The sequence below is a fragment of the Pan paniscus genome, chromosome 8 (genome assembly GCF_029289425.2).
Source record: "Pan paniscus chromosome 8, NHGRI_mPanPan1-v2.0_pri, whole genome shotgun sequence".
Classification (NCBI taxonomy): Eukaryota; Metazoa; Chordata; class Mammalia; order Primates; family Hominidae; genus Pan; species Pan paniscus.
Window position 1 is genome coordinate 106,313,412 of NC_073257.2, and position 17,164 is coordinate 106,330,575.

The following is a 17,164-nucleotide window of genomic DNA, read 5'->3' on the forward strand; positions in this document are numbered from 1 at the left end:
CTGTGTTGAATGTAAGTGCATAGAACAGTGATTATACTGTGTTATCAGAGAATCAAGGACAGGCTCTCAGGGAAGATGAGGTTTCAGAAGGAAGATTTGGCTAAACAGACAAAAACAGAACATTTGGGCCAAGAGGGCAGCCTGGTATGTCCAGGGAATTGCAAGAAGTTTTAAAGGCATTTGGGATGACCAAGAAGATAAACGGGCCAGATAGCAGAGGAATGACACTGAGAATAGGAAGATAAATGAGATACCCAGACCCTACCCTCAGTGCCTCACAGTTTATAGACTCTGAGCAAATCTTTAGACACAGTTGCAGTGACATTGTTGGACAATGGAATTGTAAGATATGTCAAAAATTTGAGCCACGGAAGATACATAGTCAATCCTCTATTTATTTAACAAAGATTTATTGACCATTCCACATGTAAGACAGTGGACCATGCACTGAGGGAAGATGGAGGATGAATTAGACTCACCTCCTGCCCTCAGAAAGCTTTTACTCTAGGAAAGCTGTTGGGACATGTATATGGATAATTACCATGCAAGGGGAAATACAGTAATAACACCAGAGGAGGACAGATAAAAGAGCTTTGGGAATCCAGAGGTGAGTAGCATATACCTTCCACGTAAAATGGTATCATTTTTCCCTTACCAGGTTTATGATATGGAACTGGGAGAAGAATTTTATCTTGATCAGAATAAAAAGGAAAGCAGACAGATTGCACCAGAGCTTTCTGACCTTGTAATCTATTGTCAAGCAGTAAAATTTCCAGGTAAGATTAGGCAATATCATCTATAACTTTTAAAGATATCAAAGGTTAAAAATATGCCATTTATTTAATTGGGCATTGTGAACACTCTCAAAATAACTAAATTGTGTTGCTGAAATCATTGTTATAATACCTCCTAAATATCTTTATTATTATAATTTGCCTTGATGCTCATGAAGAAAAATACCATAAAATATTCATTTTTCAGGTCACACAATGTCTTTTTATAATAGTTAATAATTATAAAAGTTATAATACTCATAATTTCTAATTGCTAAATGTATTACATACTTAAGTACTAGGATTTGTGCTATTTTACGTACATCTCCTTTACTGTTCATAATGATTCTACAAGGTAGGCGGTATTATCTCCATTTTAAAATAAAGTCTGAAAGGGATGAAGTAATTTGCCCCAAGTTTCAGAGTATATCAGTCAAGATTCTTTTGTTTGAAAGTGGCAGAAATTGACCTAAGTAAAGGGAACTTTATTGACTCTTGTGCTTAAAAATGAAGACACACAGGTTTCAGGTATAGCTTAACCAAGGCACATGCTTTCTCTTTCCTCATTTCTCATTCCGCCTCCATCATGTTGGCTTTCTCCCCTTTATTCCCTTCTGGTTGCAAGACGGCTACAGCAGGCTAGCACTACATGCTTCCAGTTTCAGCTTCAGTGTAAGAGTCTCTTCCAGAACTTCCCGCAGAAGTGTCATTGTTTCTCATTGGGTCCTTTACCAATCACTGTGGCCAGGAGATGCAGTGCTCTGATGGTCTGGATCCCATGTCACATGCTCCACTCTGAGCTGGGTAGCAAGGCCCCACCCAAACCACAAGGACCAAGGATGGGGTTGAAGTGGAAGGAGAGATTTCCCCCAATTGACCGTTTTTAGAAGTACAGTGGACTTAGGCTGATGAACCACTTTCCAAAAACAGTGTCCTTTTCAATTAATGAATGGTAGACCTATGGCTCTGAAGCCTGTCTGTCTCCAAAGTTCTGCCCTTACCCGTTATACTGCCTGGCCTCTCTTGTTTCGGGCTGTTTTCAATGAGGTACTCAATTATGTGTCCCACAGATGGGGCACCAGGGGGTGGAAGACAAACAAGAAAGTCCCTAAGTACATGGAACTCAGAAAAATTCATCTCCTCATACTAAGAAAAAGGATTCTCTTGAATACAATTTCTGAGAACAGGAAAGTGGCTGAGATAGGAGGATCAGTCTAAATGTTAGTAAACAGGATTTATAGACTTGGCCTGGAGAGAGGCACTAAAATGCCCTCATCTTTTCAAGATGGGCTGAACTCAGGTCCCTCCCAGAGCATATCTTAAGCACCTGGTCTCACACAGTGCCTGACAAATGGGCCAGAGGCTTTGGGCTATTTAAAAGTTAGGCAAACTGGGTGTGGTGGTGCGTGCCTGTAGTCCCAGCTACCAGGGAGGCTGAGCAGGAGAAATGCTTGAGTCTAGGAGTTCAAGCCCAGCCTGGGCAAGATATATAGCAAGACCTCATCTCTAAAAAATAATAATTAAATTTTTAAAATCACAGTTAGGTAATAGTGAGCTTTTCACACATCAGAGTAAAAAAAAATCATATTATTTAATGATATGATAAAAATCATATATTTCATGATATTAAAATCATTTTAATTGTAAGTTTTCTCCTATAAGCTGTTTTTAAACTTTTGGCAGCTGCTACTGCTTGTCTGCTAGCAAATCCTGTTGAGGAGGATATGAATCAATAAGTAGCCAGCAAAGATTTCAGAGAAATGCAGGAACCTGGCCATTTAAGTTTAATTTCACAGACCATGACCTCATGGCATATAAGTACAATATGACCATTATTTGCAACTGGCAAAACTCTTTTTCTGATGGAGTAAAACCCTTTACCTGTCAAAGAGCCTGGAGGCTGGCATGTCCTTCATTGCAGGAACAAGGATGAGTGCCACTCTGTCCAAGAATCACACCCACTGCAGCTCTTATTCTTTATAAATGCAGCGGATGCCACACTCGGACCATTCCACTGGCTTTGTCTTTTCTTCTCAAGCACTCAGTAAATAAGGAGCACAAATTCCCAAAGATATTTGAAGTCTGTGTGAAAGATAAAGTCTCTGTACCAGTAGAGAATCGTGGAAGATCAGGAGGTCATGTGGTAGAGCTTCTAAGCATGTGGTTGTTCGGCTTATTTTAAAAATTCCAAGTATGTTGTTTTTTAAAAGTGTTCACATAGCATACATTTCTTCATAGGTATAGTGTATTTTCATTTTCTTTAGAAAAATGAAAGTTCTTACATTTTTTTCCCTGATTTTATTTCCTGTCTCAAAATAGCTAAATTGGATTGCCAGAATGATTGTTATAATACCTTCTAAATATTTCTTGTTACAATCATTTGTTTGAGGCACACGAGGAAAATACTATAAACTGTTCATTTTGCTATGCCGTTCATTTTAATTTTGCTACATTATCAATTTCAGTGTATGTCACCTTTCATCATCCCAAGTCCCTTCTTACAAGCCATATGCAAAAAAAAAACCCAAACAAACAAAAAACAAAACAAAAAAACCCCTTCATTGCAATGAGTCACTCAACAATCATGTGGTATGAGGCCCACAGAAAGGAAGGAACTTCCCCACCATCAGAAGCTAGGTCAGTGGCAGGGCAAGAGCCAGAATTCCTGTCAGCTCCCAGGGTTGGGCTCTTTGCACCACACTATGGAAGTAGTTGAATTTTTTCGACCTGCTTTCTCTTAGGGTTTATTTCTCGGTTGCATTTAGTGCTTCTATTGTCCTGGGTTTTTTTCTCCTTCTAATAGAAAAAAAAAAAGGATATGGTATTTTTATTTTATGACCCCATCAACCTAGTTTCCATTATCTTCCCACAAGCTCCCCTGCATCCCCCACTCTCCTCAGGCACCTACATACACTGCCGTCTTTCTAGTGCCAGGCCATTGCTCAGAGTGTTCTCAACCTTGCCTGGCCTTCCTTCTCCCCTTGGCCCCATTCCAAATTCCAAGGACGGGGTCCTTGGAAAGTATCTGAGACTCTTCAACTCATTGTGACATCTCCTTTCTGGAGCTCCTTCATTTATAGGCATATGTTTGGGTACCTCCCAGATACCCAGTTGTTCCACAGTTAGGAGTGCAACCTTGTTCTTTTATTTTGAGTTTTTTTATTTTGACAGCTTTAGTGGTACAAGTAGTTTTTGGTTACATGGATGAATTGTATAGTGATGAAGTCTGGGATTTTAGTGCACCTGTCACCCAAGTCGTGTAAGTCATACCCACCAGGTAGTTTTTCATCCCTCACCTCCCTCCCACTCTCATTCTGAGTCTCCAATGTCCATTATGCTGCTCTGTATGCCTTGACATACCCATAGCTTAAAAGATTACAACCTTGTAAGAAAAAAATTATTCAGTGGTGACAAGATCATCAGATAAGATCGTGGGTCAGAGACCTGGGCTCTTGGCTACCATGCTTTGTGATTTGGCCAAGGCAAATCTTCTCTCTGAGCCTTTCTCACTCAAAAGTGGAGTTGACTAGAATCCTTGTTTACTACACTTGCTGAAATCTCCAGAATCACCCAGGCCACTTGATTAACATACCCAGTCTCAGGCCTCTCTACCAGGGATTTACATTTGGAAGGCACTGGGAGGTCCTGGTCCCTGGGCTTCTAAGGCAGGCAATTCAGGAGCAGGTAGAGCCAGATGATCTGGAAGTCTGATTCTGAGGGGGATTTTGCCTCATTCTCCTTTGGACCCACCACACAGTCCACAGAGCAGGTGCCCAGGGATTCCATGGTGAGGCTCGTCCGGAAGATTCTGTGACTTCCAGGGCTCATTTTTATTCCTACACTGAAGGAGCCACATGGGGAGAGCCTTGCAAATGTCAGTCCATTCCCTGGACACACACTGTCATTTTCTCAGCACTGAGAGACAAGCTTTGTTCATCAAACAGTGGTTTGCTAACAAGCCATTTGAATGACAAAAGTAGAACCCTGCTGCCTTGGACAGCTTTGGGCTAGCTGGGTGTGGGTCCCTGGCACTGAGAGTTGCCTCCCCCACAGAGAGCCTTGGCCATCCCCCATGGCTGTTCTGGGTTACTCAGACCCACAGTAGTGCTGCAGGTTGGAACACCTTGGAGGGCAAAGGGATGCATTTCAGGAAATGAGAGGGCTTGGAACAGAACTCTCGGGAGAATGTCAACCAACACACCATTGAGAGGTAGCCCTGTTCACTGAAACTTAATTACCCTCGGTGCCTCCCAATATCTTGCAAAACCAGTGAACACAGCTTTTCGGGCCTATAGTGACTGGGTAAGATGAGGCCCAGCTGTGCCCTGCAGAGCATGGCAGGCAAGGCACTCAGGAAGGAAAATAGCCATGTGACCCTGAGTGGCTCTTGGACCATCCCCAGACTCAGCTTCTCTCCTGATTTTAGCAGTGCCAATATGTTGAATCCTCTGATGTCTCTGGGAGAGCATCCAGAAGAAAGCCTAGCACTGATTATATTTACAGTAATGCATCACTTAATCAGGGAGAGACATTCTGAGAAATGCTTCATTAGATTATTTTGTCATTGTGTGAAACATCATAGAGTGAACTTAGACAAAGCTACAGTATAGCCTGCTACACACCTAGGCTAGATGGTGTAGCCTGTTGCTCCTAAGCTACCAGCCTGTACGGCATGTTACTGTACTGAATACGGTAGGTAAGTGTAACACAATGATAAGTATTTGTGCGTTTAAACATACCTAAACAGACAAGGTACAGTAAAAATATGACATAAAAGATTTAAAATGGTACATCTGTATAGGGCACTTATCATGAATGAAGCTTGCAAGACTGGAAGTTGCTCTAGGTGGATCAGTGAGTGAGTGATGAGTGAATGTGAAGACCTGGGACGTTACTGTATATGACTATCGACTTTATAAACACTGTACACTAAGGCTACACTACATTTATAAATAAAAATTTTTCTTCAAAAATAAATTAACCTTAGCTTACTGTAACTTTATATTTTATAAATTTTTATTTTTTTAACTTTTTGACTCTTTTGTAATAACACTTAGCTTAAAACACAAACACATTGTACAGCTGTATAAAAATGTTTTCTTTCTTATCTTATTTTTATTTTTTAATTAAAGACCTGGCCTTGCTCTGTCATCCAGGCTGGAGTGCAGTGGTGGAATCATGGCTCACCGTAACCTTGAACTCCCGGGCTCAAGTGATCCTCCCACCCTAGTCTTCTGAGTAGCTAGGACTACAGGCATGTGCCACCAATACCTGGCTAATTTTTCTTTTTTTTTTTTTAGAGACAAGGGTCTCACTATGTTGCCCAGGCTGATCTCCTGGACTGATCTGCCTTGGCCTCCCAAAATGCTGGAAATACAGGCATGAGCCATCGCACCCAGCCATTTTCTTTCTTATTTTTCTCCTTTTTTTTTTTTTTTCCATTCTGTGACTCTAGCCAAAGACATTTTCTTTCTTTATTCTGTAAGATTTTCTCTATTTTTAATTTTTTTACTTCATTTTATTTTTTATTTTTTTACTTTTTAAACTTTTTTATTAAAAACAGATACAAGTACCCACATTAGCCTCGATCTACACAGAGTCAAGATCACCAATATCATTGTCTTCCACATCTTGTCCTACTGAAGGTCTTCAGGGACAATAACAAGCATGGAGCTATCATCTCCCATGATAACAATGCTTTCTTCTGGAATACTTCCTGAAGGACCTGCCTGAGGCTGTTTTACAGTTAACATATATATATATATATATATATATATATATATATATATATATAACTTAAAATATATATATATACACACACACATATATACATATGTAATGTAGAATGAGTATATGCTAAAATAATGATAAAAAGTATAGTAAATATATAAACCAGTAACATATTTATTATTATTATCAAGTATGTTCTGTACATAATTGTATGTGCTAGACTTCTATATGACTGGCAGCGCAGCAGATTTGTTTACACCAATCTAATCACAAGCACTTGAGTAATGTGTTATGCTATGGATGTTAGGACAGCAGAAGGTGATAGGAATTTCTCAGCTCCAGTACAATCTTAAATGGGACCACCATCATATACGTGGTCTGTTGACCTAAATGTTGCTATGTGGCTAATGACTGTACATCGCTTGTCTAGTTAGGGAGTTGATTTCAAAGCTTCCAGACAGATTAGGATTTCTGAAGGAAGATACCATCATATGCACTGGAGTCAATTTATTCTTTTTTTTTAAGTAATTCTTTTTCTTTTTAGAGACAGAGTCTTGCTAAGTTGCCCAGGCTGGCCTCAAACTCCTGGGCTCAAGTGATTCTCCTGCCTCAGCCTCCCAAGTCGCTGGGACTACTGGTGTGCACCACTGCATCTGGTTCTGGAGTTGGTTTATTCCTAAATACCTAGATGGCTTCTGCTCAAACTTCTATCTCGAAGCTTTAGTCATGTCAGATGTTCCAACATCTATATCTAAAATAAGCATTCTTATTCACAATCACAAGTAAAAACACAGATGAGAGGAAGACCCTAAAATTAACTAGAGACTCAGCTGAGGAAGAGAGGCAGCCACCAGGCTAACCATGTGGATTTAAATCCCAGCTCTGTCTCTCCATGACCTTGACTTGAACAGTTATGTATTATAGCTGCTCTGCACCTGGGATTCCCTATCTGTAAAAGGGGTGTAACAGTCCTAACTTAAAGGATTGCTGTAAAAATTAGCAATAAAGTATCTAGTGTGATTAGCACATCGTCTGGAGCATGGTGGGTGGATCACTTGAGGTCAGGAGTTCAAGATCAGCCTGGACAACATGGTGAAATGCCGTCTCTACTAAAAATACAAAAATTAGTGGTGCACACCTGTAATCCCAGCTTTCTGGAAATGTCGTTATCGGTAAGTGAGCCAACGGGGTAGATGAAGGTTCTTTGTTGCTTCTTCATTATTTTTCTGGGCCCCTTCTCACAATTCAAAATCCTTCCCCTTTTTTGATCACTCAGCCCTTGTTTACATTCTTCCCCTCCCCATCCCAAAAGAATAACCAGGCTCTTCACTGAAGTACCCACATTCTGGTAGAAGATATTGACATGTGGCAGGATACAGGCAAAAGTCCAGAATGAACAGAGCCCCTCCCCCCGGTCCCTCATCAGTTTTACTTGGGAGAAAATCCATTATTAAGTAATTGTGTCAAGAGCAAAATGTACACAAATATTAAGATCAAGGTATGAGAACTCAATAGTCTAAGTTTGTGCGTGTTTGCTGTTATGAATACTTTGGAGGAAAAAAAAAAACCTTAGAAGCCCCACATTAAGCTATAATAATAACAGCTACTATAGACTGAGCACTTCCCTGAACAAGACACACTACTAAGTATGGACCAGTTGAGCATCCCTAATCCGAAATGCTCCAAAATCCAAAACTGAACGCTGACATGATACTCAAAGGAAATGCTCATGGGAGCATTTCGGATTTCGGATTCTCAGACTGGGGATCCTCAACCAGGTGAGTATGATACAAATATGCCAAAATCCAAAGAAATCTGAAATCTGAAACACTTTCATGTCCCAAGCATTTCAGATAAGGGATATTCAGCCTGTATATGTATATTATCTTGTTTATTCCTAACCACAGCCCACTTACAGATGAGGAGGGAGTGATCTAGAGAGGTTAAGTAACTTGTGTGAGATTGCCCTGCTAGGAACAGATTTTAAGCCCAGCTATCTCACTCCAAAGTCTATGCTCTTAAACACTACTCTATCCTGTCTCCTCTGATGATATTCTTGGAATGTGTGTTATCATCTGAAATAGGACCTCCTGAATGCTGCTTCAGCTTAGGGAATTACTCTCCAAAGGTACAGTTACGACAGTGGGAACAATTTGGAGGTAATTCTGGCTTCACTGGTGCCTTCAGCTCACTCTTTTTACATTGGAGCCAGGTCTATGTGGTTTGCATTCATTTCCTCATTCAGCAAATATGTATTCAGTTCCTGCTCTGCACCAGGCACTGTGCCAGGCATGAAGCATCCAGGGAGTTGTTAGACCAGGAGTGAGAAAGAGAAGCCATAAACATCATTATCACCATATTTCCCATCTTCAGAGTAACCATATGAGCGAGTTCCTATCATTACACACATTTTGTAGATAAGGAAACTGAGGACCAAAGAAGGAGGTGTTACATCAAGGCTAATATCAGCAGGAATTGAACCTAGACACTATGACACTAAAACCCAAGTAATAGCCATTCCTTCATCTCTCCAAATTAAATAATTAGCCACTGATCATTTCTGACCACAGCACCTTCTTTTCATGCAGTTTTTCAAAATCTTTCTGATGCACAATCAGCTAAGTGTGTGTGTGATTTTGTGGTCATTCTGTGATAAGCATGCAGTTCTTGTTGCATTTGCCTATAGAGATTTTTAAAACTTTGCTTTAATTGCCTACAATGCTATTATTAACAGAACAAAAACTGCTAGTAGGGTTTCTGTACTAGGTTCCAAGGGAGTAGTAGGACTTCAAAATAAACATTAACGGGGATGGAAAATGTTGAGTTGCCTTGCTTGTAGTTTTTGGCTTATTTATTTTCATTTTATGGGAACAGGACTGTCAACTCTAAATGCATCTGGCTCTAGCAGAGGAAAAGAAAGGAAAAGCAGGAAGTCCATTTTTGGCAACAATCCGGGCAGAATGAGCCCAGGGGAGACAGCATCATTTAACAAAACATCTGGAAAAAGTAAAGTCACTTTCTTACAATATCTTTGCTTGATTCTGCATGCTGGATGATTTAGATATTTTACTGTCTAAGCACTTCCCTTGAATTTTTTAATTCTTTTTCCATGAACGTTAATATTGTCTGAGTATAGTATAAATTTTTGTAATTGCTAACTTACACTTTTAACGTACTAAAAACAGTATTTCAGGCTGGGCACAGTGGCTCATGCCTGTAATCCCAGCACTTTTGGAGGCCAAGGCAGGTGGATCACTTGAGGTCAGGAGTTCGAGACCAGCCTGGCTAACATGATGAAACGCTGTCTCTACTAAAAATACAAAAAGTAGCCGAGTGTGGTAGTGCACACCTGTAATCCCAGCTACTAGGGAGGCTGAGGCAAGAGAATCGCTTAAGCCCAGAAGGCAGAGGTTGCGGTGAGCTGAGATCACACCACTGTACCCCAGCCTGGGTGACAGAGCAAGAGTCTGTCTCAAAAAAATATTTAAAAATTAAAAAATAAAAATAACATTTCACTGAAGATGTTTGAACAGTGTTTGCCTCACGAGTAAAAATTAGAGGCACCTTGGAACATTCTTGGAACATTCTAGTGGTTTCTTGGAACTGTTCGCTTCACCATTATAACTCCAGAAGATATGGCTATTTTATTTCTAGTTACTTTTTATTATGAAAGTAATAAATTCTCATAGTTAAAAACTCAAACAATACAGAGTATTATTAAAATTCCTTTCCACTCAATGTCCTGGTGCTATTCTCCAGAAGTAACCACTATTAAGTTTATTGTGTTCTGTTCAAGAAAAATAAGATCCTTTTTAAGATAATCCAAATGGGATACAGGCATACTTCGGAGATATTGCAGGTTCGGTTCCAGACCACTACAATAAAGTGAATATCACGATAAAATGAGTCACATTAATTTTTTGGTTTCCCAGTACATATAAAAGTTATGTCTACACTATACCATAGTCTATTAAGTGTGCAATAGCATTATGTCTAAAGAATGTACATACCTTCAATAGAAAATACTTTATTGATACAAAATGCTAACAATCATCTGAGCCTGTAGCAAGTTGTAATATTTTTGCTGGTGGAGGGTGTTGCCTCAACGTTGATGGCTGCTGATTCATCAGGGGGGTGGTTGCTGAAGGCTGGGGTGTCTGGCAGTTTCTTACAAGAAGGCAACAGTGGAGTCTGCCACATCAACCAACTCTTCCTTGTACAAAAGATTTCTCTGTATCATGCAATGCTGTTTGATAGCATTTTACTCATGATAGAACTTTTTTTTTTTTTTTTTTTTTTTTTTGAGATGGAGTCTTGCTCTGTCACCCAGGCTGGAGTGCAGTGGCAAGATCTTGGCTCACTGCAAGCTCTGCCTCCCGGGTTCACGCCATTCTCCTGCCTCAGCCTCCTGAGTAGCTGGGACTACAGGCGCCCGCTACCACGCCCGGCTACTTTTTTTGTATTTTTAGTAGAGATGGGGTTTCACCGTGTTAGCCAGGATGGTCTCGATCTCCTCACCTCATGATCTGCCCACCTCGGCCTTCCAAAGTGCTGGGATTACAGGTGTGAGCCACCGCGCCCGGCCATGGTAGAACTTTCAAAATTGGGGTCAGACCTTTCAAACCCCACTGCTGCTTTATCAACTAAATGTATGAAATATTCTAAATCCTTTGCTGTCATTTCAACAATGTTCACAGGATCTTCGCCAAGAGTAGATTCCATCTCAAGAAACCACTTTCTTTGCTCATCCATTAAGAAGCAACTCCTCATCCATTCAAGTTTTATCACGAAATTGCAGGAATTCAGTCACATCTGCAGGCTATACTTCTGGTTCTCTTGCTGTTTCCACCATATCTGCAGTTACTCCCTCCACTGAGGTTTTAAACCCCTCCAAGTCATCCATGAAGTTTGGAATTAACTTCTCCCAAACTTCTGTTAATGTTGCTCTTTTGACCTCCTCCCATGAATCATGAATGCTCTTAAGGGCGTCTAGAATGGTGAATTCTTTCTAGGAGGTTTTCATTTTATTTTCACCAGATCCATCAGAGGAATCACAACCTATGGAAGCTTTAGCCTTATGAAATTTATTTCTTAAATAAGACTTAAAAGTTCAAATTACTCCTTGTTCATGGGCTGTAGACTGGATACTGTGTTAGCAGACATGAAAAATCATGCTGTAAACAGATGTGCTGTCATCTAGGTTTTGTTGTTCCATCTATAGAATACAGGCAGAGTAGATTTAGCATGATTCTTAAGGGCCCTAAGGATTTTCAGAATGGTCCATGAGCATTGGCTTCAACTTCAAGTCACCAGCTGCATTAGCCCCTAACAAGAGAGACAGCCTTTTCTTTGAAGCCAGGCATTGACTTATCTTCTCTAGCTATGAAAGTCCTAGGTGGCATCTTCTTCCAGTAGAAGGCTGTTTCATTTACAATAAAAATTTGTTGTTTGGCCGGGCGTGGTGGCTCATGCCTGTAATCCCAGCACTTTGGGAGGCCGAGGTAGGTGGATCACAAGGTCAGGAGATCGAGACCATCCTGGCTAACATGGTGAAACCCCATCTCTACTAAACATACAAAGAAAAAATTAGCTGGGCGTGGTGGCGGGTGCCTGTAGTCCTAGCTACTCAGGAGGCTGAGGCAGGAGAATGGCGTGAACCCGGGAGGCGGAGCTTGCAGTGAGCCAAGATCGCACCACTGCACTCCAGCTTGGGTGACAGAGCAAGACTCCGTCTCAAAAAAAAAAAAATTCTGTGGTTTAATGTAGCCACCTTCATCAATGATCTTAGCTAGATCTTACGAATAACTTACTGTAGCTTCTCCATCAGTACTTGCTGATTTTATGTTATGGAGATGACTTCTTTCCTTAAACCTCATGAACCAACCTCTGCTAGCTTCCAACTTTTCTTCTGCAGCTTCCTCACTTCTCTCAACCTTCGTAAAACAGAAGAGAGTTCAGGGCCTTACTCTCAATTAGGCTTTGGCTTAAAATATGTTGTGGCTGGTTTAATCTTCTATCCAGACCACTAACACTTTCCCCATATCAGTAATAAGGCTGTTTGGCTTCCTTATCATTTGTGTGTTCACTGGAGTAGCACTTTTAATTTCCTTCAAGAACTTTTCCTTTGCATTCATAACTTTGCTAAATGTTTATCGCAAAATGCCTAACTTTCAACCTGTCTTGGCCTTTGACATGCCTTCCTCACTAAGCTTAATTATTTCTAGCTTTTGATTTCTTTATTTCTTTTTTTTTTTTTTTTTTTTTTTGAGGCAGAGTCTCACCCTGTTGCCTAGGCTGGAGTGCAGTGGCGCGATCTCAGCTCACTGCAACCTCCACCTCCCGGGTTCAAGCGATTCTCCTGCCTCAGCCTCCTGAGTAGCTGGGATTACAGGCACGTGTGCCGGGCTAATTTTTGTATTTTTAGTAGAGACGGGGTTTCACCATGTTAGCCAGGCTGGTCTCGAACTCTCGACCTCTAGTGATCCACCCGCCTCAGCCTCCCAAAGTGCTGGGATTGCAGGCATGAGCCACCGTGGCCAGCCTAGCTTTTGATTTCAAGTGAGAAACGTGTGACTCTCCCTTTCGCTTGAACATTTAGAGGCCACCGTAGGGTTATTAATTGGCCTCATGTCAGTATCGTTGTTTCTCAGGGAATCGTGAGGCACAAGGAGAGGGAGGCAGATGGGTGAAGGGCTGGTGGGTAGAGCAGTCAGAGCACGCACATTTGTCAATTAAGTTTACCGTCTTATGGGTATGGTCCATGGCACCCCAAAACAATTACAATAAAACATCGAAGATCACTCGTCACAGATCACCACAACAGATATAATAATAATGTTTAAAAGTTTGAAATTTTGCAAGAATTACTAAAATGTGACACAGAGACACAAAGTGAATACACGCTGTTGGAAAAATTGTACCAATAAACTTGCTGGAGGCAGGGCTGCCCCAAACTTTAAATTTGTAAAAAAAAAAAAAAAAAAAATGCAGTATCTGCAAAGTGCAATAAAACAAAGCACAATAAAACAAGGTATGCCTGTATAACCAAACATACATGTATAACTTTATATTTGCTATAACTTTTCACATAATTTTCTGTACATATAGCTTCCTTATTCTCTTTAATGCTTGTGTGGTGGTCCACTGCATGGATATACTGTCATTTATGGAATCACTTCTTCACTGATACATTTGGGTTGCTTCTTGGTTTGGTTTGATTTTGTTGTTTCCTATGAAAAACAATGCTGGAGTGAATATCCTTGTACATATATTGTTTATTTGTGCAAATATACCACAACCCAAATGAAGTACTGAGGCAAAGGACTTCTAGGCTTTTAATTTAAATTGATGTTGCTACATTCATTTTGTTTTGTTTCTTGTGAGGGTTTTTTTGTTTGGTTTTATTTTATTATTTTACTTTTTGTAGAGATGGGCTCTCACCATGTTGCCCAGGCTGGTCTTGAACTTCTGGGCTCAAGCAATCCTCCCACCCTGACCTCCCAAAGTGCTGGGATTATAGGAATGAGCCAACACACCCAGCCACCACACTCATTTTAAAACTAAGTAGCCACCATGTTGTTTTAAAGTGGCGAACTAACTCACAAGTAAAATCCAAGAGGTATTCTGATGTGGTTTATATGCTATGACTGTTTACTGGGATGTTGTTCAGGTTTATCTTTCTAAAATATTTAAAGTTTTTTACACTAATCTGCGGCTAATTTCTTGGGGGGGTTTAGGTTCCTGTGAAGGCATTCGACAGACCTGGGAGGAATCTTCTTCCCCTCTCAACCCAGCCACGTCCCTCAGTGCTATCATTAGAACTCCCAAATGTTATCATATCTCGTCGCTGAATGAAAATGCCGCCAAACGTCTGTGTCGCAGGTATTCTCAGAAACTGATCCAGCACACCGCCTGTCAGCTGCTGAGAACTTACCCTGCTGCCACCCGCATCGACTCTTCCAACCCGAACCCCCTCATGTTCTGGCTCCATGGGATACAGCTCGTGGCACTCAACTACCAGACCGATGGTAAGGGGCCTGCATGCTCACCTCTCTCCTTTGCATCTTACATTTCAGTAAATGCAGTTTGACAGCATTTTTTCAAAGGGGCAAGATTCCAGACTGGGGCACACCGTATGTGAGAGTAAAAATATGATGATGGAAAACAGAAGTGAATTTGATACTGAATTGTGCCTCTGATATTTCAGATTAAGGTGATAGAAAAGCATCTTGAAGGGGCCTGTAAGGTCTCCTGGTCCTGCCCCTTTTTTAATGCAGTTTTTCAAATACCAAGCTGCTCTTGACAAAGCCATGCCCGGTTTATGTTTAAAGCTCTTTTTGGAGCAGGGATTTCCTAACACTGCCCAGTTAACCTGTCTCACTACGCAGTTGTTCTTGCAGTCAAAAAGTAGTGTCACTCCAACCACTTTGCAAGTTAAAACCATGTTAGCTTCTTATCCTTTTGGAATTGAGATGGAGAATAATGGTCAGTGCCCTAAGAGTAGCTAGCAAAAGGAAAACAAGTATGTGAAGTACATGAACAGAGTAAGTAGTGATCATGTTTCTCCAATGTCAATGAGACTCTGATATGACGCCTAAAACTCCAGAGTAGAAGCTGCCGTTTATTGCATGCTTACTGTGCATTAGGCAGTACGCTGAATTTTTGACCCCCTATTATCTTATTTAATCTTCACAACAGCCCTAAAGTTGTGTGCCTTTATGATCGCCATTTCTCAGATGAGCAAATCAAGGCACAAATTGGTTAATTTGTTCAAGGTTGCAGGATGACTTGTAGTAATAAATTCAAGGAGTCTGGAAGTTTAAAGGATAAAGCATTCTGTTTCCACTTGGTTATGGGGGAGGAGAGGAGCTACAGAAGGTAAGAGTAGATAAATGTTTCCTAAAAGCTCTTTCATAAACCACAGTTTTTCCTTTGAACAGTCAAGCGGCAGGCAGCTGTTATCATTCATCTCGCGTGAACTGAATCCAATCTCATCTAACCATGCTGAACCACAAACCACAGTATGGCCTTGTCTCCAGCTGAGGTCAAACCACAGCTTTAGCTCTGGGACCAGCTAGCTACCTGGCACTGGTGCCAACAACACCCATTGGTGGATGCCCAAAAGACATATGATTAGAGATATTGGTCACATTGCTGCCCTTGTTATATGTGCTTCTTTCAGTTAAAATTAAATAAGATGATGCCGGTGAAGTACCATATTTAGCATAGTGCCTGGCACATAGAAAGCATTCTACAAAGGTTAACTATCATTGATTGTGTTTGATAAGTTATGAAAACAGTATGATTTGGGCTCGCAAATGGAAATAATTGTGAAATACTTTCAAAGTTGTAAAAATTTCATTTTCTATTTCTGTTCATTCTTTCCTGAGTGGCTGGTGGGTTCACATCTCCAGCCCTGTCTGTAGTCCTGTGTCCTCCTGGTGCCATTGGTTATTATACCGGCATATTTTAAGTAAACTGAAGTCACTATCAAAAGATTTTCTCAAGGAAATGGAAGTGCATTTGGTTTTGGATGTGCCCTTTCTCTGGAAGTGCCAGGACTGGTATAGACACACTGGCTCCACTGAATAGCAAAAGGGAGCAACAGGTGAAAGGGACACAGGGAGCTGCCACTCCATGGGCCACCCTGCAGTCCAGAAGTACAAACTAAAGCTGCCTGTCCTCCACTGACCCTTAAAGGCTTTGCCTCTCTTCCAAATCAAGTTGGGATTGAGAGTACATCTTTAAGCCGTCCCACTCAAGTGGCTGTGCTGTGTGGTTCATCCTCAAGTTTCTCTGCATAATCTTCCAAACCGGGAAAAGGTGCTATTATATAACCTCTCTCCATTCAATGTGCTGATTAAACATCTCCCCATGTTGGACAAAGTACAAGCAACATGCAGTATCAGTGTGTTCATCTGTAAAAATGGTCTTCATTTCTGCAAACTGGGGGTACAGCCTGATTTAATATTAATACTTTGCACACAGTAGGTGCTCAGTAAATGCTTGTTACTCTGAGTTGAGGCAGATTATCTCTGTCAGCCCCACTGCAATATGAACATGTGGTTCTTGATTTTTGGTCAAGATCTTTTCCAAGTGTTTACTTCTCTGAATTGCAAATTCAAACAGATAGATAAGGCCAGGTGCAGTGGCTCATACCTGTAATCCCAGCACTTTGGGAGGCCGAGGTGGGTGGATCACTTCCGGCCAGGAGTTCGAGACCAGCCTGTCCAGCATGGTGAAACCCCATCTCTACTAAAAATATTTTTAAAAAAATAGTGGGGCTTGGTGGTGTATGCCTGTAGTCCCAGCTACTCAGAAGGATGAGCGGGAAGCAGAGGTTGCAGTGTATCAAGATTGTGCCACTGCATTTCAGCCTGGGTGACAGAGTGAGACACTGTCTCAAAAAATACATAGCTAGGGGCCGGGCACGATGGTTTATGCCTGTAATCCCAGCACTTTGAGAGGCCAAGGTAGGTGGATCACCTGAGGTCAGGAGTTCAAGACCAGCCTGGCCAACATGGTGAAACCCCATCTGTACTGAAATACAAAAACTAGCCGGGCGTGGTAGTGCATGCCTGTAGTCCCAGCTACTCAGGAGGCTAAGGCAAAAGAATCTCTTGAACCCAGGAGGCAAAGGTTGTAGTGAGCCGAGATCGCGC

General features: G+C 41.2%; 1 protein-coding gene across 6 annotated transcripts in view; it reads left to right on the top strand.

The window, feature by feature from the left end:
• PLCE1 (phospholipase C epsilon 1) overlaps positions 1-17,164 on the top strand; it is a 337,648-nt gene that overhangs the window by 289,866 nt on the left and 30,618 nt on the right. For all 6 annotated transcript variants that reach the window (XM_034931124.3, XM_063607826.1, XM_057298956.2 and 3 more), the window contains 3 exons: positions 659-776; positions 9,378-9,509; positions 14,240-14,530. In XM_034931124.3, the coding sequence (XP_034787015.1) occupies positions 659-776; positions 9,378-9,509; positions 14,240-14,530 (541 nt within the window). The remainder of the gene's footprint in view (positions 1-658; positions 777-9,377; positions 9,510-14,239; positions 14,531-17,164) is intronic.